Source organism: Rosa chinensis, unplaced genomic scaffold, assembly GCF_002994745.2.
Source record: "Rosa chinensis cultivar Old Blush unplaced genomic scaffold, RchiOBHm-V2 RchiOBHmChr0c28, whole genome shotgun sequence".
Taxonomy (NCBI): domain Eukaryota; kingdom Viridiplantae; phylum Streptophyta; class Magnoliopsida; order Rosales; family Rosaceae; genus Rosa; species Rosa chinensis.
The window spans coordinates 50,487-76,569 of NW_020126839.1; the positions used below are offsets into that span (position 1 = coordinate 50,487).

Genomic DNA, 26,083 nt, shown 5'->3' on the forward strand with positions numbered 1-26,083 from the left:
TAAAATGAAAATGAATGAACGAAAAAGGATCTTTCAATATGGTGCCACCATCTGATCATTCTCTAGTCTGAGAGTCTTACCAGAGAGAGTTGACCTCTTTTATACACACAGGGTGTCTTGTCGACAAAATCGAGTCTTAATGATACAGAAGGAACTCACTAGATTGATAGTATTTCAGATTCTTTCACCGTTATTCATTAAGAGGGAAAGAGATTATCTAATTTTTATGAAATTTCACACTTCAACAGCAGTTCCCCAACACTATGCTTTTCCAGTTCCCACCCGCAATATGATACAACTTTAACTACAGTCATCACTGCTACATTTGAAATGAGTTTTATGCTCCCAATCCATTTCATATACAAACAAGCTATATTTTTTTTGTTGCTTGGGCAAGTTGGGTTCAACAATTCTAATCTTCAACTCACAGTCCTCAGTCCTAGGTGAAATATGGGTCGCCAAAAAAAGTATATGAAGCGACAATAGAAAGGTGCAAGTTCAATATAATGTCCCAAACAGTGGAATCAGCTAATACCAACTTTTCTAGAAAGTGAATGAGCAAATATTATTTGAGTTGAAAAGTATTTTTGGTCCTAGAGAACAGATGAGCTCCTCACAGTCTCAGCAGAACCGAAGGTGTGATGCAGCAGCTATTGTTCTTAACATCTTTTCCGGAGTCCTCCTTAAATCCCTAAATCCAGAATTGCCTACAGTCCTAAACCAATTTACCCAATAATCGCAATCTCCTTGTAATTATGTGAATCATATAAAAAAATTACATGCTTTGCCTTACAAGAAATCACAACTGCCATCAATTATAATGTGCAAGGATCAAATTTCAAAATGAGAATATATTATACAATCAACTGGTCCAATTTTCCAGTGCTCGATTGCTTCTTAAGAAGCCCTAACCCCCAATCTCAAGGTTATTTCAACTAAATTTTAAAACTTTAAGCTATACATAAAATGTGGGCATCTGGGCATGTATATAAAAATCTCAAAATGAAGCTATATACAACTCTGAGTCAATTGATCCCCATAAGACACCAAAATTCAAACAATTCTCTAAGCTCAAATTGCACTAGGAACCCTCATCATCATATTAAACTTCAATAACCCATACCTCGTCAGCTTCGCCGTCAGCAACTTACGCCAGCGTGCATTGTTCGCCGTCACCGTCCAGAGAGACTGAAACAGAAGGAAAGGATTTAGGGCCTTTCCTTATCTTTTCAACAAAAAATAATAATAATACTTTCGATCAAAAAATAAAAATAAAAGAAATTAAATAATACTTTCGATCAAAAAATAAAAATAGAAGTTTGAAAGATATTTCAAATTTTGCCTTTCCTTAACTGCTAAGGAGTAAGGAGTCTTCGCCTACGTCATCACCCCAACGGTCATAAAATCTACTTTCCCTAATGTTTTAGGGAACTACTCCAATCGCCTATATAAACCTTCTCACAGACCATTCTCATTTTCAGACATCAAACTCTCCCTCTACAAGTTAGAAAGTTTCTCCCTGTTTTGTTTTTCATCTTATTCGCTTTGATCAAATTCATTTGCTTTGATCAATTAGTCATGGCTCTCGTAGATCAATTCATGACTCTGGATCAACTTGATGTGGGTGTGGTGAAGATGTTTCACCCTACTGAAGCTGAGTTGGTGGGTTTCTTTCTACACAACAAGATTTCCATGGCCTCAAACCCAGGCAATCATATTCAGACCTTCCCTGAAATTTGTATATACGGCGAGACAGGCTTACCACCTTGGGAGATATGGAGGGTATATCAGCAATTCAAGTTTCCCCACCAAGATTTTCTCTACTTCTTCTCCTGGGCCAAGAAAGTGAGCCCCAACAAATCTCGCAACTCTCGCACGGTTGGCTCTGATGGAGGAACGTGGAGCGAGACGGAAGCCGGTAGGCCTGTGTATATCAGTGGAAGTGAAGAGGCGTTTGGGAAAGTCAGGAAGTTTCGGTATGAAAAGAACAAGGACAAAACGTTTGTGCATCACGCTGCTTGGTTGATGGAGGAGTACACCATCAACCAAGCACCAGATCTGGCTTTGTGCCGACTCAAAGTCAATGATAAAGGAGGAGGAAGAAAAAAGAGGAAGAAGAGTTCTGATGAGACTAATGAGGATCAGAATGTGAGAAGCAAAAAGTGTTTGAAAAACCGAAAAGTTGAACCGAGAAGAGATCAAACTAATTTCTTGGATCCTGAGGAGCAACAAGAAGGCAGTGCTTCCTTTGCTACTACTACTTCACAGCTAATTCTCTCTCCCTATCATCATGAAGATGATCAAGCGGTTCAGGTGGTTCCGGAGAACAATTACGATTATGACGAGCTGCAGCAGATCCTCTTTAATGATGATGATTGTATGGATGAGAATCTAATGTTCTCTCCCACTCTCTTGTTTGATGATGCTCAGCTTATGGCTTCTGTTGATCAATCAATAGCTAGTGAGCAACAACAACAACAAGATTCGGATTATTCACTTGCGCCGCAACAGCAATTGGAACCTGACAATAGGTGTCAAGAGGAGGACCAAGTACAACAACAACAATGATCAGCCCTCTCATTCTCATGAGCAGCAGCAGCTCATCGGTGATGGCGATCTGATGATTTATGGCCAACATGACTATAATATTCCACTCGATAACGACTTCTTATGGTCAGATGAATTTAATGGACTCTTGACTCATGAAGATCAGCTGGGAGCTGTGCCATGGCGGGATAGTGATGATCAGTTTCAGTATTCTGACATCTGTGTAGTTTCGTTTTTATTCCTAAATGTAGATATTTTGATTCTGAAGCCAATTAATTGATTGGTGGATACTCTACTTATACTGTAAATCAATTCTTCATCTATCAATTGAAATCAAATTTCTAGTTTACTGTGTACATGTACTGCAGCTTTCTAATATTTTCAAAATTTTACAGAAACATGAAAACAGAATCATACTCAAATTTGAGTCTATACATTTGAAAGAAATATCTTTTGGCCAATTCAGTCCCCATATCTTGCAACTATATAAACTCTGATGTCTTCTTATATCTCCCTCTTCATTCTCATATCCCTTGGAACAAAGAAAAAAAAAAGAGAAGCATATCTGCAAAGTAGCAATCAAATTTTCATTTAAAGTTTTGACCTTTTTTTCACTATCTATTTGCAGTGATCACATAGATCAAGTGCGTACCACTTTCAGTAATGAGTAGATCCCCATATGTACAAAGAGTGTGATGTTAACTAATTACAAAATCCCATATTGACAAAGAGTTCAGAACTGATGATCCAAATCAGTAAAAATTGCCCTAGTTCTATGCCCACTTATACGCAAGACCAAATCCTGTACACGATCAGATCACATGCCCGCTGGTGTGTGAGGCATTTAAGAGGTACCATAGCGGTTTCTTTCCTGACTGAAACAAAAGTAGGAAAAGCCTGCATTAAGGCTTCGATTCGGTATAGTTTAGTGTGTAGTGTATACATGTACTCTAAATTTTCTTAAAGGTTTTCAAAGCATTTCAGAACATGAAAGATTATATCAACCTAAATGGAGTCTAAACTGAGAAAGAAAGACCTAGTTGACCAATTCAAGATCATATCTTGCTTCTAAAGGGATTCAGATATATAAAAATTGAAAACAAGAAGGGAGATCTTAATGCAGATTAGTTTGAGTTTAACAAATAAAGTAAAATCATGTATACTATCATGGTGAAATTGAAATACTTAATCAAATGCATATGGATCATCAGCATATGGATTCAGAGACCCTTAGAAAACAGGTCAACGATGTTGAAGGACGTGGTTGACCCTCTCCCTTAGATCCTAGATAACAAAACACATATTGCAAATTCAGTATTTGCAGAATCAAAATGAGTGCTGCATTATATAACTCAAGCAATGCATCAGCTTTCCAATAATTCAATACAGTAATCTTGGATTTAACATATGTGTTCAAAAAACCAACTTATCCTATATGTTCCAGCTACATGGATTGATTTTCATTATCTGAGGAAACCAAAAGCAGGATCTTTTTACTTGTAATTCTAAATGCATGTGGATTCTTATAGCAACATTAACTGTATCCACTCAGAATATTTATCCAAGAAAACTGAAGCTTCCAAGCAATCTTAGACATGAAAAGTAGATGAATCACAAGATATTACAAAGTGAAATAAAGTAATGGGTTTAGCTTTACCTTGACCACACCCTGGGCTTTTGAGTTTGGTGTACTTGTCCTCTTATTTTTCTTGGATCCTGATGTTATACAGAAAATAAAATTCAGTATTAGGAAATGTATGTACACATAAAGATACATAATTCTGAAGGTGAAATGGAGATCGAGCATATAGCTTCAAGAACCACCAGGTTCATACCTCAAACATGACTGTGCTTCTTAATTCCGTTTAATAGTCTTCCATTACCAGTTTCAACTTCATATTCGTCACGAATTACCTGAAATGCATGAAGTAAGTCTCAGGTAGTTGATGGATAAGGAAAATTAATCTCAGGATGTTGATAGGATAAGGCAAGAATTAATCAGATCTTAACAAGCACATTAAACCGTTGTTAATACTATTGCCCATAGCAAGAAGATTCATATTTATGATCCGTTTTCAACTACAGAAGTTGCTCTAAAGCTAAAGTTGCATTATTATGAATATAACCATCAGTAAAACTGTACGAGAGAAATTTCTACCTTTTGTGGTGCTTTGAATATTCATTACAGTTGGTGAATTGATATTCTCTGAAGCTTTCTTCAACAGTGTTGACACAGGTGTTTGTTTTGCTCCCACTAGAGGTGAATCCTACAAACCAAATAGAATGAAATATCATAATGAGAGTCATATTGTCATGTGAAAGGAAATAAAATGATTTTCAGAATATCGTCCCACCTTCTCATGCTCTGGTCTTCTCAGAGAACGCTGACCTCTCCTCTCACAACAGGGTTTCTCCTTGACGAAATTGAGTATTACTGAGACAGAATGAACTCATCATATTGATAGAAATTCCAGACTATTATCAGATTATGAAATTTATACTTCAACCACGATCACAAAAAAGAAATCTTTAAATATAACGCCCTCCCACTGCATAAATCCATGCCTTTTTGTGTTGTCTTCTATCTTAGTGAAATACTTTCTTGATTAAAGGATCAATCTATTCAATCATGCATATTTTAATAAAAATAAAATAAATTGTGTATCACTGTTCTTATATGATACAAACTCAAATTTAAATAGTAAGTATATCTGGCATAGATTAGTATCACTGCATCCAGATGTTAATGCAAATTCAAACAATTTTGTGTAGGTGTGTAGGTGTGTGTGTGTGTCTGTGAGAGAGAGAGAGAGAGAGATGCATTGGTTATAAAATCAACCTTCTTTGAATTCACTTCTTGCTCCCTTCTGGCTTATCACTCATAACTTTCCACTGCAATTGCAGTAATGCCTCTGCTTCTCCTCCTGTGATAATAAGAATATGTAAAAGATGTACAAAAAATAAATTCAGAAAGAACATAGGAAGATAAGTACTTTGGACTTTTGAACATCCAAGTCCTCCTGAAGCTTCTTAATCTCATCTCATGCTGAAGCCTCAAAGCTTTCAGTTGGGCTTCATGTTCATTCCTCATTGATGTATTTTCTATGACAAAAGTAATCTGATTTAGTTACTTAGGCGTATAAGACCCAACTTAGTTCGAGCTTAGAGCTACATGAAGTTACAAACCTCTCTCAACTCGTTTCAGTTGAAGTTGGATCTGCTTTAGCTCTCACTGTGTTAGCTTTTATACTTCGTTCCTTTTTATCATGCTCCTGCTGAAGACTACTGACCTGTAAATGTGAAAGTCAATAATGTTCTACCCCAAATGTGGCACTCTAGTTAGTGTAGTTGAGAATATAATCAGAAGCATGTAACAGAAATGCCTCAGAAAAGGAGAAACTTCCCCGATCAAAACTGAGCTACGTAGAACATGCCAAGGGTTAAACTAGGATTAATTCTTTGAAAAAAGTGCACAGCCAGTAACAAATTGCAGGTAGGCTATTTAGTAGAATTATACAGGTGCAAACAGACTTGAGTACCAAACAATTTTTCTGCTTTTTTTTGTTTTGTCAGCTTAATAATTTACAAATACTATAGACTAATGGTGAATGCTGAGGAATGAAAACTCCGTTCAATGCAATATATGTTGAGAGGTATTTAACATATGAAAAATAATTTCTCCCCTACTGAATGTAAATGTCTGATAATGTCAGAGAATATGTAGAAAAAAAAAAAAAAAAATTCCGTCGTGTTGTTATATTAAACTAATGTAATTTGTGCAAAAGTGATTATCAATTTTATATTTAATAGCATGCACCACTTTCCCACACATACCAGCGCCAGTATGTTCCTCCTGAACATGCATTAAGTGCTGCCTAGATTCTTCTCTGCATTCTTCAAGTTTTTTCTCACATTCTATCGCCCTTTCTCGAACAAGTTTTTCTGCCTGCAGTTTCAATTAAACGAAGATAATTCAAGAAAATGATTTATCTCTAACATATTCCAGGAGAAGGTAAAAATGAGAAAACCTTTTGCTTTTCCATGTTAACTATCTCCAGCTTCTCCACCTCATACTTCTTCCGGATGTCATTAATTGCCCAAGTAAATTTGTCATAATGCCAATCCAAAGTAGTTAAACAACTGTAATGTGTCCAGATGCCTAGATCATAAGAGGTCAGACCTGGTCTTCCTCTGAGATATGTCTTTCAAATGCCTTGACAGTTCTAGTTGTTTACTCTCAAGCATGAGGTCATAGTGCTTCTTATCTTCCACAAGTTTAATTTCAGCAGCAGTCAGCGATGCAAGATTCTGGAACAAAGTACAGAACTGTAAGTACGTAAAATATGGTTTTACGAACATCTCACATTTATATTGAATTACAAACCTCTGTGATCTGTTCTTCCAGATTCTTCTCTCGTTCCTTATATTGCACAATAAGTTGCTCCTTTTCCTCTAGTGTGCTATGAAGCTGGCTGACTTGTTTATCCATCAAATCTACATGCTGCTCATGTGTTTCACCTTGCTTCAGTAAACCATCTATTGTTCCGCTTCTCTGTATCTCTGCTTGTAGTTTCTCTGTATTATCTTTATTCTCAGTTTCTAGTGCTGAGATTTTCAGCAACAGAATTTGCTGCAAGATAGTACAAAAAAGTTTAATATGACAAAAACACATCTCGTAATATAAAATGTATGAGTTGGAATTTGCAAACCCTTTTATTCTCAGATGATCTTGAACTTTCTGACAGAGAATCAATTTGCAGTTCTAATTCAGACACCAACTTCTCTGTTTCAATCTTCTTTGAGACCAGAGCTTCAGCTTCAAACTCCAACTTCTGTATCCTCTCCCTGGCTATACGGCATTCCTCTGAAAGTTGTGCCATAATAGACTCCTAACTTTCTGAAGTTCCATGACCTTATTGTTCAACTCCTGATTACCAATTGTATAGCATCTTTTCTGATGTCAAGTTCAAGAACCTGCCGTGCAGTTGATCATACTGTCTCTTAGCAAGCTTGGCAGAAAGGTCTCTCTCCTGATTGACCAACCGGAAGCAAGCCTCGTAGACAGAGTTTAGCTTATCAAACTTTTCTAGAAAGTTCAAACTAACTCTGTCCAATTCAGCCAAATGTGCAGCCAACACATGAACAAAACCTTCAAGATTCTTTATCTCAAGGACTGACATATCTAATCTCTTAACAAGGTCATTGTTGCTCATATGAAGATCATACTTTTCTGTTTCCAAGTTCTCCTGACCAGTTATCAAACGTCTGATTTCGTCCTCTTTCAACTTTAACTCAAGATGCACCTCACCCAATTTAGTGTTCAGACTCTCTGTAGCCAACCTATTAGTTGCTAGAGTTTCTTCAAAGTTCTTAATCATAGCATCTGCAAGGAAAAGACATATGACTGCCGTCATAATGAAAGTCCAAGAAAACTTGAACAAACATTTAGGAAAAGTCAGTGCATATGCATATGATCAAAGCATATGATCAGAGACCCTTCTGAAAACCGTCACCAATGTTTGAAGGACGTGGTTGACCCTCTCCCTTAGATCCCAGATTACAAAAACAACATATTGCAAATTCAGTATTTGCAGAATCCAAATGAGTGCTGCATTAATAACTCAAGCAATGCATCCAGCTTTCCAATAATCAATACAGTAATCTTTGGATTATGTGTCCAAAAAACCAACTTATCCTATATGTTCCAGCTACATGGTATTGATTTTCATTATCTGAGGAAACAAAATGCAGGATATTTGTACTTGTAATTCTAAATGCATGCGGATTCTTATAGCAATATTAACTCTATCCACTCAGATATATTTTGTCCAAGACTAGTACAACCAAAGCTTCTAAGCAATCTGAGACATGAGAAACTAGATGAATCACAAGATATTCCAAAACTGAAATAAAGTAATGGGTTTAGCTTACCTGAATACACTCCTGGGGCTTTTGACTTTGGTGTACTTTCCTCTATGTTTCTTGGATCCTGATGTCATACAGAAAATAAAATTCAGTATTGAGAAATGTATGTCTAATGTGAAAATGGAGATTGAGCATATAGCTTCACAGAAGTCACCAGGTTCATACCTCAAACATGACTGTGCTTCTTGATTTCCTTTTATAGTTCTTCCCATTTCCAGTTTCAACTTCATATTCGTCCCGAATGACCTGCAATGCATGAAGAAAGTCCCAGGTAGTTGATGGGATAAAGCAAAAGTTAGTCTCAGGTTGTTGAAGGGATAAGGCAAGAATTAATTGAATCTTAATAAGCAACATTAAATCCTTATTAATACTATTGCCACTAGAAAAAAGATTCATATTAATAATCTGTTTTGACCTACAGAAGTTGCTCTAAACCTAAAGTTGCATTATTTATGAATATACCATCAGTTAAAATGCATGAGAGAAATTTCTACCTTTTTAAGGTGCTTTGAAATATTCATTACACTTGGTGAATTCATATTCTCTGAAGCTTTCTTCAACAGTGTTGACACTGGTGTTTGTGTTGCTCCCGCTAGAGGTGAATCCTACACACCAAATAGAATGAAATATCATAATGAGTCATATTGTCATGTGAAAAGGATCAAACATGAAAGAAATTAAAATGATTTTCAGAATATCGTCCCACCTTCTCATCATGCTTCGGTCTTCTTAGAGAGCGCTGACCTCTCCTTCTCACAACAGGGTTTCTCCTTGACGAAATAGAGTATTCCTGAGACAGAATGAAAGTCATCATATTGGTAGAAATTCCAGACTATTATCAGATTATGAAATTTTATGCTTCAACCAAGATCCCAAGGAGGAAATCTATGAAAAATATACGCTCTCCCACTGCATAAATCCATGCCATTTTGCATTGCCCTTCTAAACCTTAGCACAATGCATTCTTGAATAAAGGATCACTCTATTCGATCATGCATATTTTAATAGAAATAAAATAAATTCGTGTATCTCACTATTCTTATATCAGTAGTTGAATACAAACTTCAAAATTTAAATAGTAAGTTTTATCGGTCATAGATTAGTATCACTGCATCCAGATGTTATTCATGTTAATACAAATTCAAAAACTTTTGTGCAGGTGTGTGTGTGTGTGTGTGTCACAGAGAGAGAGAGAGAGAGAGAAGCATTGGTTTTAAAGCCAACCTTTTTCGAATTCACTTCAGAAGAAACTAAAATACTTGGAAAACTAATCAAATTAAACATTGGACTATAATATTATATCAAAACAGAAATGATTTAGGCACTTATAATAAATAAATGAAACAGAGCTGGTATTGTTTAAGAGTCAATATCCACTCCCACTGGGACAGATGAAGCCACATTTCTCAGCTATACATTCTTTCATGTAGGACAGGGAACAAAAAAGAAAAGACTGTTAAAAAGGAGACTAACCAGAAGAGAATGGGACAATCAAGAAAAAATTTCATTCATAGGGAAATTTACTAAACACAAAAGTACTTTTTCCTCTGTTTTTTCTAGTAAACCAAACAGACCTTCAATTAAAGAAAGCATACGGAAAGCCACACATTAGGAGCTGAAGAAACACAAAAAGATCACAAATTCACATTCTCCGACATTGAAAAAAAAAAAAAGGAGGAAGGAAAATTAAAATGAGACCAACATTTGGGGCTGAATTTGACTCCGCAGGAAGAACTATTTTCCTCTGTTACTTTGATTATATAAACCAAATAAGACCTTCATGTAAGAAAAAACACACATACAACCATGCATTGATCAATACTCAGATAAAGAAACACCAAAAAGATCATAAATTTACATTCTTTAACATCAAATGGAAACGATTTCACTTCTTACAAACAATTTTCCTCTGTTTTTCTCAGCAATACATTGATCAATACCCAGATAAAGAAACACCATAAAGATGATAAATTCACGTTCTTTAACATAAAAAAGAATGAAAGAAAAGAATGAAAGACTGACCATTTGAAACTGAACTCGTGCTCGGGGGAACTTCATCGTCCTTCTTGGGCACACGAGCTGTGGGGTCGATTCTGCAGCCGAAGACTGGTGTAATTGATTGTGTGGTGCCCATCCTCACGTTGAGACTGAATCTCGGTAAGCTCAAAGAAGATGAAGAAGAAGAACCCACTTCAGGTCTTGGAGAAGAAGAGAACCCATTCAGGTCTTCGAGAAGAAGAAGAACCCACATCGGGATTTTGAGGAGGATCCATGTCAGGTGCTTGAACAGAGCAAATGGCTTTTCACTTCTTGGAAATGGGAATTTTGGTGAAGAAAGAAAGAAAAGAGAGAAATGGGTTTTGAGGAAATGGGAGAGAAGAATGAAATGAAGGGTACTTTGGTTTTGGGGGGTTTTGTCAGAGAAACTGGAAAGGTTATGAGTGTGTTAGGAGAGTGTGCCTTCCTTCTTCTCTCTATTTATTGTCTTATTATGGGCGCTATCTTTGTCTGCACGAATGTGTACGGCCGAGTTCACCAAAAATCAATTTTTATTTTGTGTTTTTGTATAGCCTTCAACTTGGGCAAGTGTTGGAATTTAACTTCCATTTCTTATTGCAATACCGCTTGAATCTAGTGAGTTTCCATGCCCCCAGATTCTCAACACCAAACAGGACCTATTTGGGACATGAAATGGAAAGTTAATTACTTGTCCCCATACAAGTCCACTTTGGAGCTTGCCAAGTAAATAGTATTCAAAATTTTACTTGGAGTTGCCTAAAAATCAGCTCCTAGTTCTAAATTTTACTTTGACATTGTGACTCAAGTGGGTAAATAATGAGGATTAGAGTGATTGATTTGGCTGTTGGTTAGGGTTCAGTGGAAGAGTATCTGATTTGGCTGTTGGCTAGGGTTTAGTTAAATTTAAGTATGTGTTTGTGGATGTGGGAGTATTTATTTATATATGATACATTCAGAGGAAGGTAGATATGGGAAGATGTATAGCCGGGTAATAGAGGGACTGAGTTAAAAGTCAGTGCATGCCTCTCAGACCAGGGTTTCAAATTCCAATGGAGTGAAGTTATTCAGATGAGCTGGTGTAGGCTTCTGCCATGAGAGGTTTTGGTTGATAACCTTCTGAGAGATATGACTCTCCTTCTCTCTGTCATCCTGATGTTTATCCAATTATCCCAATCATGTGATTAAATTCTATCACTTTAGTCCAATCGATATATTTAATTGCTCACCATTCCATGAGAGCTAGCTACCCCAGTTTCATGTGGATGATTGGTGGAACACTATACATTAATAGGAGCAACAAAAATTGCAGATTAAGCATAATGGTGTTTCTGTAGAAGCTAGTGATAATAAGGTGGGCATAATAGGGATCTTAACTTTTTTTTTTTTTTTTTTTGAAGTAAAGTGTCAAATCCAGTAATCCACACAAATAAATAGCACTTTTCTAATACAAAGATCTTACAACAAGAAACAAAAACCACACAGCAGCAGCAAGAGGATATAAATTATATCACACAGGCCAAAGTCTCCATATATGGATTATTAGATGCTTTAGGATAATAAGCTGCGTCAACTCGTAAGAGAGAATCATCAACTCCGGCCTTGGGAGTTAACTCAACAGATTTGAAGGTCTTGCTCTCAAGATTATAAGAAATGAGTTTACCAGGAGTATGCAGCAACAGAGACGAACTTTCCTCTTCTTCATTTTCGTCTCGATGGAGAGAGAACAACAAATTGTCCATAAACAAACACTACACCAAAAATCGCATAGACAACGGTAGAAAACCGATGTGGGATTTGGAGTCCCACCGTTGTAGAGTGAGCCGTTGTCTGATGAAAAATCAGACAACGGTGGAACACAGTTGTGTGATAAACATACAGACAACAGGTTTGTGTTATAACTGTTGTGTGATAGCTCGGCAGATGCGAAGCGCAGCTGCGCAGCAATTGAGGCGTTGTCTTCAGACAACAGTGCCAGTTTTAAGTTGTTGTATGTTAAGCATATCAGACAACATTTTTTTATTTTGTCTGTTGTCTGATTGATCTTCAAACTTCAGTTCTTGGACTATATCTGTTGTGTGATTAACTTTAGGACAACAGAGTTCAATTAATTCTGTTGTCTGAGTATAAATCAGAAGACACTAATTCGTTAAAAACCGATGTGTGATATGATTGATTACAATGTGTTTTTGTCCCATTTTTGGCCATTCAGACAACAGGCAATGATCATTATATCTAATCTGTTGTGTGATCATTTGAACATCTCATTCCTAAATTACATTGTGCATTCATTTGGTCCATTTACCAAATACAAACATAGCAAACCATCAAATGATTCATATAACCAATACTTTAAACTTCAAAAGCAAAAGAGGTGCATTTCCCAATCATTGAAGCCAACATTTTACACAAAAGCATTCTAGTGCATGCCCATCTACTTGGGACATCAAAAAATTGATACACATATATATATATTGTTCCAAACCATGCCACACATGGTGCATGACAATGTACCAGCAGAGAAGCACAAAAAATATGCTTTCCTTATCTAAAATGTACCAGCAACAAGCGCGCTACTTCATGACTCTTGCTCATGTGTTGACAACAAACTTCCCCCACTTATTTCGCACTTGATCAATATCCGCTTGGGTGTATTGGCTGCTGCCTCTCCTCTCCCACTGAACATCTTTAACAGCCTCTAGCCTATAAAGTTTTCCAGCTTTCCAAATTGGACCTTCTGCCTTGAATTCCAGATTTACATGGGGACCTTTTATGATGTTACCAAACAATTCCAAAACCCAATTCTCAAGTACATCAAGAGATTCTGCATCGAGTACAATATCACAATGAATATATATTTTGACATCGGACTCTGGAGAATTAAAAAGCAGGATATTATATGTCAATGTAATAACAATGGCTCAATAACAGCATACAAAATTCCATCTACATTATAATAACAACTGCCAAAACACTATGATTTCTAACGGCCCAAGGCCTCATTGAAAAGTGCTAGTGAAATTATTTTCAGATTCAGAAACCAAAATATACCCTAGATCTCTCCAGCACGTTGCCTATTTTGAATTCCCACTATGATTTCTAACGGCCCAAAGGCCTCATCCAAAAGTCCTAGTGAAATTATTTTCGGCTTCATTGCCTATTTAGAATTCTAGGTATCAGAATAGTCACTATGAACACCATTACTGATAGGGGTGTGCAAAACACTGTACAAACCGACCAAACCGGTCGAAACCGACCGTTAAATATGGTTTGGTTAAGGTTTTTTAACTTTAAAAATTAAAAACCAGTTCAATAGCGAACCAAACCATTTATGAGCTGGGTTGGTTTGGTTTCTCTTGTACTTAAACCGCGAAACCCAAACTGACCGGTATGTTTGGAATATAATATATAAGAAAAAATTTAAAATTTATATACATAATATATATATAATTATATATTCTTTTGTCCAGTTTGTTCTAAGTAAGTTCTAAATCTTCATTTATAACTTTATTCTTAGATGATTTACTACCATATTGAATCCAAGACCCAAAAACCTAAAACCCTAATATAGAATTGCTACAATTACTTTGATCCTTTCACATCACATCTCTCAATCTTTCATTCTCTAACCTTTAATATTAACATATTAAGCTAGTACTGATGGCTAAACAATCAAATAAGTGAATAATCTTGAATCTATTCTAGATTTTCGGTTTTGATTGAATTTTACTATGAAATTTTTCATAAACAACATGTTAATATTATATAGGTTAAAACCGTTTATTATATAGGTTAAAACCGTTTAACCGACCGAACCAAACTAGCTTTAATTGGATTGGATTAGATCGGATTAGGCTTAATTTTTTTTGATGACCGGTTGTCCAAAATGCTTAAACCGCTCACTTTGGCATAGAGACGGTTTGGAGTCAAAACCGATCCAACCCAATCCATGTGCAGCCCTAATTACTGACAAACCCACAATGCTTAATTGTGTTCTCCTACATCAACCTCTGGTCCTCTACAAGTTCCTAGAATCAAATATGATAATGAACAGAACAAAATCCCTGGCCTAACAAATGTAATCTAATTGATAACAATATGAGAATGCTACCCTTTGGAACAAATTTGAAAGCAACAAGTACTAATGCTAAGGATGGTGGCACTCATGTACTTTTCTTTCTTGTATTACTTGATCTTTCACCAAGTAAATTCAAATGGATAACTCCTAAAAGATATTTGCAAAATGTCTCTTTGTTCCCCCTAACCCAATGGTTTTATCAGATGTTTCTTTTATAAAAGGTATTAGCAATATTTATTGAGCATGTCCAAAAAGTTGGCTTATGGCTTTTTTTACAGATTTATTTATTTTATACATATATATATATATATATATATATATTATTCAAATGAGCTTTCAAGACAGAATTGTAGAGAAAAAATGCATTACCTAGATGCCTTTTGAAATTCAGTCAAAAAGTTGTAGAACTCTCTTGGTGAAGAACTACCTCCTTGCTCCCTACACACTAACAAATACTCCATAACCTGAAATAATTCCGAGTGTTACCATCCATTGCAAACAATAATAACATGATATAACAAAGTGCATAAGATTCTAATGAAAAAAAAATCAAGAATGATTGTTTGAATAATAATAAAGTTTCTGTAACCAATTGCTCTGGTTGCTGAATTGGAATTTGGAATAAGATCCGCATCAAGAAGCCATCTAGCCTCAGACAAGATACCATCAGTTCCTGCAGTAAACTAAATGATGAGCTTATGTAAAACAAATGAAATTTTCTTATTTGATTCAAGAACACAAAGATGGATGATCAATCTATAGTAATGTACCCCAATATGACTTACCTGACACCATATCTTCACATCGCCAATCAATTGATCTGTATAGATCAACCCTTTGGTTTGAGAGGAAAAATCAAATGAAGTCATAGTCCAATTCCTTTGATTTAACTTCCTCCACAACATCAGCAGAGGAACTAATGTCATTAGTGTCTACTACACTAGAATCACATTCTTTGTGGAAAGAATCATACGGTACTTCGAAGGCAGATGGAGGTGATCTACTAGACTGTCATTTCATGAAAAAAAAAATATTCAACCAGAGAGACAACAATGATTTAAGTTATCAACAAAACACTTATGTTTGTCATGTGTCTCTCTGTTTAAAGAATGTATAGTTTAAGTCCCTATCTTTTTTGTTTGGGGTGGGGCTAGGGGGATATTCCATTATTCACATATATAAGCAGAAACATTACAGACCAACCTTGATGATCTCCAGGCTGCGTCTTAATCGGTACCAATCATTAGCAGCCAAAAATTGAGCCTTAGGGTCACCTGCTTTGATCACCAACTGCACAGCTGCATCCCAGTGTCCATTTCTTTCTAAATCTGCCAACTCAAAAGACACTTCAGATGCGATCTCTTTTGAGGCTTTGGGAACATCTGGTTTTCCATATATTAACCTGATATTTATAACAACAAGTACTGTTATGAATACAACCGAAAAAGAAGAGAAAAACACATAAATAACAGCATCCCTCTAAATTCCAGAGTGTATCTGAATTCAACCTAAAGAGACTGAGTTAAATGGTGCCAATATCACCAACAAACATAGAGTTGTCTTTTCAAAACATATTTGTTTACCAGGAAGGCTATTTTATCAACAACTAAGTGGCATTTCTGTGACTTAACATTCTAACTTTAACATAATTAACATATACACTAATAATAAGACAGAGAAAATTTTGTAGAAAATATTTACACAAGAACATAGTAGCACCTACCATCGCAAGTACAATCCAGTGCCACTAGTAACTATGGGAACACGCCCATTATCAAGAATACACCTTGTAGCTTGCCTTGCATCGTCATAAAATTGTCCAACGGAGTAGTCTGAAGAATAATACATGTGTTAAATTGGGAGAACATATATATCCAAAGTTCCAAACATAGTAGTAGAAAACTCAACATCATCTCAATGGCTTAAAAAAATAAAAGCAAAAATAATAGCAGCATCGATAAAAGCTGCTCCTATCCAGGATTCAGTTCAATTGAGATGTCATAATCACAGAAACAAAAACTGCAGATTGTAAAAAATAAAGGTCCACCTCCACTATCTTTGAAGAAGCCGAATAATAGAAAGACAAGGCACTAACACAAAAACTACATGATAATTTGAATATGACAACCAAAAACTCACAAATAATACGGCACACATAAAACTAACAATTGTGGAAGTGTCAAATTATACAGAACAGTTAAAGTGGAAGGTTCAAGATTTTTTGATTTGTCTGTGCCTGCTCATCAAGTGCTTGAATAAATGAGCCTCTCTTATTCCACGACTTCATATACTATTTCATATACTTTAGTTGTTCTAGGATACTCAGTGTTAAGTTTTTATTAATTATACCATATGCTCTTTGCCTCTTTCCCATCGCAAGTTTACTTGCAACTATTAATTTTCTTTTCTAAATGTTTTACATTCATGCATTTTTTTAAAAAACACAGCATAGGCAAATCTACATTATGAAGCAAAAGCTATCATCTCTCTAGTAAATCAACTTGCAGCAAACAGTCATTCTGGGAGAGGAGGGAATTGCAGCAAACAATGACATTTCTTATTGCAAGTCATAAATCGTTTGCTCTTTTGAAGCACGAATCAAAACAACCTTCATATAAAGATCACATCTTTATAAGCAGAACTGCAGAGCATTAGCCGATATGAAGAAGTGAAGAACGAAGAACTGAAGAACTGAAGAGGGACTTACAGAGTGAAATACCCATTACCCATTACAGAGTGAAGTACTCATTACGGTCATTACCCAAGTACCCACTAATCAAATATTCAAAATACCAATTCAAACTTCCAATTCAAGGGAATAGAGGGACTTACAGAGTTAGAGATTGAAGGCGGTGCGCATTACAAAGCGAGTCTAAGCCGCCGAGATAAAGCACTGGAGCTGCAGTGGCTTGGGGAGAGCTGCGGTGGTTCAAGGGAGCTTCCATGAAGGCGTGGACGAGTGATGCAGAGGTGTGGTGGCTTGGTAGGGAGAGACCGGAGAGCGAATAGGAGTTTTGGGGATCGAATGGTTTAGGCAGATTAGGACTCAATGTGTCATTGATTTGGGGATCGAATGGTTTAGGTCGTTTTAGATGTAGCGAAAAGGGAAAAAAAAAAAAAAACCAGCCTAGTCGCCTTGCCACCCAGACGAAAGCCCAGGCTCCATTACCTTTCTCATTCGAAGACCAACACAAGCCCAGAAATCGCAAATCGAAGAGAGGACGAAGAGCCGTAAAAACCCCAAATCGAGTAGCTGTGAAACCCCCAAATCCCCAAATTGACGTTGTAAACCTAGAGATCGAAGAACCCTAATCTTCAGCAGATTGAAGAACCTCCTCCTTCTTCCCAGTTCCTAATACGCAGAACCCTATTTCTTCACAAATGGAATTGAGTGATGGCTGAATCGAGATAATAGAACCCTAATCTCGGCGGTGATGTGTGTAGGCGAAGATCATGATGTAGATGGAGGAAGGGATTGCGGAGACAATAGGGAGAGGAGCAATCTAGGAAAAGGGACAGTAAAACGCGAGAGGAGATGATGTTTTGAGGAGAGATGCTCGAAGAAAAGGTCCTTTGTTATTTTGTGCTAGTGGGAGATAATAGCTATCTTGCGCGGGGGTTTGGTTTTTTTTAAAAAAAAATTTGTATTCATGAATCAGACAACACATATATGAAGTTATGTTGTCTGATTATACATAGTTTAAATTTGAGCTGAGGGAGCAAGGAGGGATAGTTCCCGCCTATGTGCAATCATAGTACCAGTTTTGGCGCTAGAAATATGTATCTCTCATTCAAACAACACAAATAAGAAATTACGTTGTAGGAGTACATATATGTACCCTATATTTCGATCAAAGTTTGTTCATTTTGGGGGAATGAATGACATTTTGGATGCATTGAAATTTCCCAGTATATATCTTCATTACTTGGACAACACAAAGTAAAAAACTGTTGTATGATGTTTTGCAAGCTACACTCATACAACAGATATAACTATTCTATTGTCCTTTGGAGTACCAATTTGGAGCCAAATTTGAGTTAGGCTAAGAGGGAAATCTGCCTCTGTTTTTTTTTTTTCATTCACACAACAGATTATTCTTGTAACCATTGTGCAATGACCTTCTAAACAAAAACTTCATAATTTTAACCACCTTATACAACGTAAGTTTACTAAACGTGTTGTGTGATTCACTTTTCTTCATCACACAACACTTTTTTTTTTCGTTGTGCAAAAAGTGTTGTGTGTTAACGTTTTTGGTGTAGTGAAAGAGCGGGAAAGAAGCGCACAAGGGATCAAGATCAACATGGTACTTGACAAACCAGCCAAGTAGTCTCTTCCCATCTCCAACACTTCAAATTTAGTAAGACAGGGATCAAAAAGATCAATAAGATGCAAATGGTGCCCCTCACAAGACTCCCGAAAGTATCTAGATTTCCTCTTGCAAATGTCCTTCTAGTAAAGGTGAGGAGGATTATCAATAAAATCGTCCGTTCTTCATCTATGTGAAAGTATGCTACCTCACCATACATGCCTAACCAATTAATTACTCCATTCCAGTCTAGCATGCATTCATGATAAGGGATGCTAAATACCCTCTCAATAAAAGAATCAAGAAACCTCCAACTTTGAGTCTCGGATGAATATATCACTACGTGAAAGATGGTGCATTTTTTGGATCCATCAATGGTCCAAAGACAGACCACCTTGTAATGAGGTGATTTGGAGGGGTCAAAGGCCTAAGCAATAGAGATGATATAGGGTTCTACTTGTTCACCGGTAGCGGTGGTAACAAGAGTAGTTGGAGGAGGAATAAGTGTGTGGAACTGATTGGTTGTAGGATTGAGAATAAAATATTGGGGTGGGTGTGGGGGTGGGGGTTTACATTTTCAGAACGAAAAAGACTACACAAGAAGAGGCCATTGCAGGACTGGATAATTCTGATGGCATCATCATATTGGTTTTGAGCAAAGTTAAGAGGATTGAACAAGGTTGAACCAGACCGAGATGGGCTTTTGTTACAACAAAGAGGAAAGGGTCAACGGGAAAGGTCTGGCCAGTTTTGGTATCGTAATCATACTCGAGAGGATTACAAATAGGTGAAGTAGAGCCAGATGGGTTTTGGTTTTCATGGTTAGTACTTGATGCAGAATGGATGGCAGCCCAATTCGAAAAACAGTTGGATCATACTAAAGGAGGAAAACGAAAAGTGACTAGTAGACACGAAATAGCTCGGTGTCGATTAGGACGTGCCTTACCTTTCCGGAAAGGGAATTGCGCCAGAAACAAGACTCATAGCTTAGCTATGGCTTGTGGCCTTTTTGGGGCTTTCGGGGTCGTTTAGGGCCTCAAAACTGTATTTTTCTATTTTTCCCGTTTTGGTTTTCCTAGTTATTTTTTTGTTTTCATTTTTATCCATGGGCTTTAGGGTTTCATTGTTAGTCGCCCTATGGTTACTTTTCTCTTATTTATGCAGCCGCAAGCAGCTTCAATAAAATAGAGAATTTCTCTTTTATCTCTGGTGGACTCCAGAACTTTTGTTAGGTTTATTGCTGGTAAACCTAGTTATCAATCCGACTGCGTCAGGTGGTATCAGAGCAGGTCTTCCCTGTCTCTTTTATTTGTCTTAGTAGCAATGGGTGAAGTTACGAAATCAGATATTGAAGCTCTTACGACAGCGTTTACCGCTGCCATCAATTCCATGAATAATCAGATTGGAGAAATTCGTGGATTGTTGGGTGAGAGGAACAACAACAACAATCGGAATAAAGGCGGGGAAGGAGGCCAGCGAGTTAGGGCTCCACGTGGTGAAGTTGTTGTTAATCCTTCAGAGTCTGGAGTCTGAAGAAAGAAATGTGCAACATGAACACCAAGGACAAGCCGACCAGGATTACAAAGTCAAGGCTGAGATTCCTTTCTTTTCAAGCAACTTGGGTGTAGAAGATTATCTGGATTGGCAGCTTCAGGTGGACAGATTCTTTGAGATTATGGAAGTGCCTGAACATAAGCAGGTTAAGCATGTTTCCTGGAGATTGAAGAGTACTGCAGCAGTTTTGGTGGGATAAATTGCAGAACACTCGAAGGAAGCAGAGGAAACAGGATGTTAGAACATGGTGAAGAATGAAGCAGTTGATGATGGAGATATTCTTGCCAGATGATTATGAGCAGATTTTGTACAGGTTATATATTGAATGTGTCCAGGGAAACTAGACAGTGGCTAAGTACACTGCTGAGTTCTTACCCTAGTTAGAGAGTAATGAATTAGGAGAAACTGAAGGCCAGAAGGTGGCTCGCTATATCAGTAGGCTGAAGCCTTTCATTCAGGAGAAAATTGGGTTAGTCACTATGTGGACTGTGGCAGAAGCTTCAAACCTAGCATTGAAGGCAGAGTTGTTAGATAAGCCCTCACGAGCTTCTTCTTTCCAGAGATATAACTACCAAGGAGCACATATTTGGTTAACTCCTCAACTGACAGGGGTAAAACCACACTGCAGAAAACAGAAAACGCTTTTAGGGCTTCCAATCCTCCTTTTAAAGGGGCTGGCAGTTCTAACAGTTCTAGTGGTGCTCAAAACAAGACCTCGAACCAGAGACTTAATAATCCTTATGCTAGATCTACAACAGACGTCTGTTATCGATGCAACAAACCTGGGCATAGATCTAATGTGTGTCCTGAGAGGAGACAAACTACTCTTATAGGTGAATATGATGAAGATGAAGATGAAGAAGAAGGAGGAAGAGGTGACGATTATGATGGGGCTGAGTTTGCGGAGGAGGAGTCTCCTGAAAAGGTTAATATTGTGTTGCAGCAGGTCTTATTATGTCCTCAAGAAGATGGGCAGCGACGCAATATTTTCAGGTCATTTTGTTCCATCAATAACAAAGTGTGCAATTTGATTGTGGATAATGGGAGCTGTGAAAAATTTGTAGCCAAGAAGCTGGTGGAATACTTGCAGTTACCTATGCAGCCTCATGAAGCACCTTATTCCCTTGGTTGGGTCAAGAAAGGTCCACAAGTTCGAGTTACTGATTCCTGCAAAGTACCGGTATCCATTGGTAAGCATTATAAAGATGAAGTTCTGTGTGATATTATTGATATGGATGCTTGTCATATTTTATTTGGACGACCTTGGCAATATGATGTGGATGTGATTTATAAAGGCAGAGATAATGTGATGATGTTTATGTGGATAGTCATAAAATTGCTATGGCTCCTGTGTGTCAATTTGAGAAATCTGGTGGAAAGAAAGGGGAGAGTTTTCTGACCTTGTCTAGTAGTGAATTTCAGATGGAGGAGGCCTTTAAAGAATCTGAAGTTTTCTGCCCAGTGGTGATAAAGGGGTTGTTGGCTGCAGAAAAGGAAGATGTGGTGATCCCTAAGGAAGTGCAGAATATGTTGGGAGAGTTGAAGAGTTGATTTCAGATGAGTTGCCCAACGAACTACCATCTATGAGGGACATTCAACATCAAATTGATTTGGTTCCTGGAGCTAGTTTGCCAAATCTGCCACATTCTGAATGAGTCCCAAGGAGAATGAGATTTTGAGGGAGCAGATTGAAGACTTGTTGAAAAAGGTTCATTCGTGAAAGTATGAGTCCTTGTGCAGTTCCAGTCCTCCTTGTGCCTAAGAAGGGCAATCAATGGCGGATGTGTGTTGATAGCAGGGCCATAAATAAGATAACTGTGAATACAGGTTTCCCATTCCTCGTTTGGAGGACATGCTTGATGAACTAGAAGGTTCCAAAGTGTTTACCAAGATAGACCTTCAAAGTGGTTACCACCAGATTCCAATCAAGCCAGGAGATGAGTGGAAGATAGCTTTTTAAGAGCAAGGATGGCTTGTTTGAGTGGATGGTTATGCCATTCGGATTGTCTAATGCACCTAGCACTTTTATAAGGCTTATGAACCAGGTTCTTCGTCCTTCTATTGGTTCCTTTGTCGTGGTGTATTTTGATGATATATTGATCTATAGCAGGACCAAAGAAGAACATCTGGTACATTTGAGACAGGTTTTAGGATCTTTACAGGAAAATATACTGTACATTAAGAAGAAGTGTACTTTCTGTACCAACAAACTGTTATTTTTAGGATTTGTGGTTGGAGAAGAAGGCATTCAGGTTGATGAAGAGAAGGTGAGAGCAATAAGAGAATGGCCAGCTCCAAAAAACAGTTTCTGAGGTGCGGAGCTTTCTTGGTTTAGCTACTTTCTACAGGAGGTTTGTGAAGAATTTCAGTACCATACTGCCCCTATTATGAATGTTTGAAGAAAGGCAAATTCCAATGGGGAGAGGAACAAGAGAAGAGTTTTGCCTTAATCAAGGAGAAACTTTGTACTGCACCAATTCTTGCTCTTCCTAATTTTGACAAGGTATTTCAGGTTGAATGTGATGCTAGTGGCATGGGGGTAGGTGCTGTGTTGTCACAAGAAAAGAAACCAGTAGCATTCTTTAGTGAAAAGCTGAGTGAAGCTCGTCAGAAGTGGAGCATTTATGACCAAGAATTTTATGCAGTGTTCCGGGCATTGAGGCAATGGGAGCACTACCTGATTCAGAGGGAGTTTGTACTGTTCACTGATCATCAGGCCTTGAAGTACCTTAATAGCCAGAAACTGTGAATAAGATGAATGCAAGGTGGGTGAGTTTTCTGTAGAAATTCCCTTTTGTGATTCAGCATAAATCTAGTACTCTTAACCGAGTTGCAGATGCTTTGAGTAGGAGGGCTTCCTTGCTGGTCACTTTAGCTCAGGAGATTGTGGGGTTTGATCTCTTGAAGGAGTTGTATGAGGAAGATGTCGATTTCAAGGAGAATTGGGCCAAATGCAGCAACAATAATACAGTTGCAGATTTTTATGAGAATGAAGGATATTTATTCAAGGGCAACCGGCTATGTATCCCTAGTTCTTCATTGAGGGAGAAACTGATCAGAGATTTTCATGGAGGGGGATTGAGTGGGCACTTGGGCCGAGACAAAACTATTGCTAGGCTTGAGGAGAGGTATTTCTGGCCACAGTTGAAGAAGGATGCAGGAACTATCGTGAGAAAGTGTTACACCTGCCAGGTTTCTAAGGGTCAGTCCCAAAACACAGGTCTTTATCTACCTTTACATGTTCCTGAAGATATTTGGCAGTATCTTGCTATGGATTTTGTATTGGGATTACCCCGTACCCAACGGGGTGTGGATTCAGTATTTATGGTAGTTGACAGGTTCTCCAAGATGGCGCATTTCATTGCATGTAAGAAGACTGCTGATGCTTCTCATATAGCCAAACTGTTCTTCAGGGAGGTGGTTCATTTGCATGGAGTTCCCAAGTCCATTACTTCTGACAGAGACACAAAGTTCCTTAACCATTTTTGGATTACCTTGTGGAGGATGTTTGGAACAGTTTTGAACCGTAGCAGCACAGCTCATCCTCAAACTGATGGGCAGACAGAGGTTACTAACAGAACTTTGGGTAACATGGTCTGAAGTGTTTGTGAAGATCGACCTAAACAGTGGGATTATGCTTTGCCACAGGTGGAGTTTGCTTATAACAGTGCAGTGCATAGTGCAACAGGGAAGTCACCATTCTCCTTAGTTTATACTGTTGTTCCTCGACATGTGGTTGATCTGGTGAAGCTTCCTAGTGTTAGTGTTACTGCTGAGGGTATGGCTAGAGATATGCAGGCTGTTCGAGACAAAGTTAAGGACAAGCTGGAAGCAACTAATGGTAAGTATAAAGCTGCAGCTGATAAACATCGCAGAGGAAAAGTGTTCCAAGAGGGTGATGACGTGATGGTGTTTCTGAGGAAAGAGAGATTTCCTGTTGGTACCTATAACAAGCTGAAGCCTAGAAAATATGGTCCTTTTAAGGTGCTGCGGAAAATCAACGACAATGCTTATGTTGTTGCCCTTCCTGATTGCATGGGTATCTCTAACACCTTTAATGTGGTTGACCTGCATGAGTTTCGTGAAGATGAGGTTCTTTATCTAGATGAGAACTCGGGGTCAAGTTCTTCGGAGGTGGAGGAGACTAATGCAGAAAGGATGGCAGCCCAATTCGAAGAACAGTTGGATCGTGTTAAAGGAGGAAAACGAAAAGTGACTAGTAGACAGAAATCAGCTCGGTGTCCGATTGGGACGTGCCTTCCCTTTCCGGAAAGGAAATTGGGCCAGAAAAAAGACTCATAGCTTTGCTATGATCTGTGGCCTTTTTTGGGCTTTCGGGGTAGTTTAGGGCCTCCAAACTGCATTTTTCTATTTCTCCCGTTTTGGTTTTCCTAGTTATTTTTTGGGTTGTTTTCATTTTTACCCATGGGGTTTAGGGTTTCATTGTTAGTCGCCCTAGGGTTACTTTTCTCTTATTTATGCAGCCGCAAGCGGCTGCAAAACGGATCTTTCAACTTTTAATCAATAAAATAGAGAATTTTCTCTTTTATCTCTTGTGGACTCCAGAACCCTTTTGTTAGGTTTATTGCTGGTAAACATAGTTATCAATCCGACTGCGTCAGTACTACTAGTTCCACGCATGTGATCAAGATCATTAAGAGGGATGAAACGAAAGGGGTGTTTGGATGTGTCAATGAAGACGGCGGAGATAGGAGTGTGGTGGTGACAGAATCTGGGGTCGGATATAAGAGAGAGCCAGTGCTTGGAGACACATTTGAATCGGACCAGAGGTCTAGTAGGCACACGCACAAGGATTTGGGTAAGGAGTTCTTCGGTGTTGGCTACCGTTTCTGCTGTGCTACTGATGCAGCGTTCGGGGTAGAATCTCTGCGCCATCTAAATTCTAATTGAACAAGGCTTTTATAAGGCTACAGAACCGACCTTGATCAACAAGTCCTGATGAATAAAGGAAAACATTAAATCTGAATCCATTAGTCTATCCTAGCTTAGCTCCTCCTTCGAATCCCCACAACACAACCATCGTTCAAATCCTCACAACACAACCCTCAACTTGCTGGAAGGGGAGCTAAGACCGAACCCAACTTCAATTCAGCTCACTTTTCCTCAACCAAGTGTAACGACGAATTGATTGTGTCGGTGCCAGCTGTCGGAGTGGGCTATGGCTGGGTGAGTTGATCTTCAATCTATCGTTTCGAAACTAAAACTACCCAGATTTGGCTTGGGCTTTGCTGAGTTCTGGTGAAGTTTCAAAACTGGATGGAAGTTGCAGGTCGAAGAATGAAGAGATCTGTTATCGCAGTCGGGATGGGAGTTACATGTAAAGGGAGATCCGAATCGAAACTGACGGTTCAGTTCGGTTCGGTTCGGTGCGGTTCAAAGACTTAACAAGCGTTAGCTAAATTTCTTTACATATACTAATATATAAAGGTTAGGCTACTCCTCGGGAATGTTATTTGGGTTTCGACTTTGATATCATTTTATTTTAGTGATCTCGTGAGGGACAGGACTCTCCTTCCTCTGTAGCTTCTTGATGTATATTCTGATCATGCATTATTCAATCAATTCTTTCAGTTGACTTTAGTTAAATATATTTCATTGTTAATTATTCTAGCTTTGATAACTAGAATAAATC

The 26,083-nt window shown here is 37.9% G+C and overlaps 2 protein-coding genes and 1 pseudogene across 2 annotated transcripts; 1 reads left to right on the forward strand and 2 right to left on the reverse strand.

The window, feature by feature from the left end:
* The first annotated feature begins 1,578 nt into the window (after positions 1 to 1,578).
* Positions 1,579 to 2,568, forward strand: LOC112181330 (NAC domain-containing protein 71-like). Its single transcript, XM_024319720.1, has one exon. It carries the CDS (start codon positions 1,579 to 1,581, stop codon positions 2,566 to 2,568), a length of 990 nt encoding a protein of 329 aa, XP_024175488.1.
* A 2,829-nt stretch (positions 2,569 to 5,397) lies between these two features.
* Positions 5,398 to 8,702, reverse strand: LOC112181331 (annotated as a pseudogene).
* A 4,332-nt stretch (positions 8,703 to 13,034) lies between these two features.
* On the reverse strand, positions 13,035 to 17,289 carry LOC112181332 (tRNA dimethylallyltransferase 9). The gene is given in 6 exon segments (XM_040512313.1): positions 13,035 to 13,312; positions 14,936 to 15,239; positions 15,352 to 15,574; positions 15,770 to 15,968; positions 16,290 to 16,398; positions 17,274 to 17,289. Coding segments are annotated over 5 exon segments (738 nt in total). The 3' UTR covers positions 13,035 to 13,312; positions 14,936 to 15,048.
* Between the last annotated feature and the right edge of the window lie 8,794 nt (positions 17,290 to 26,083).

Bases quoted from the DNA above. Each gene is read 5' to 3' on its own strand.
- LOC112181330 (XM_024319720.1), top strand. From the start codon at position 1,579: ATGGCTCTCGTAGATCAATTCATGACTCTGGATCAACTTGATGTGGGT.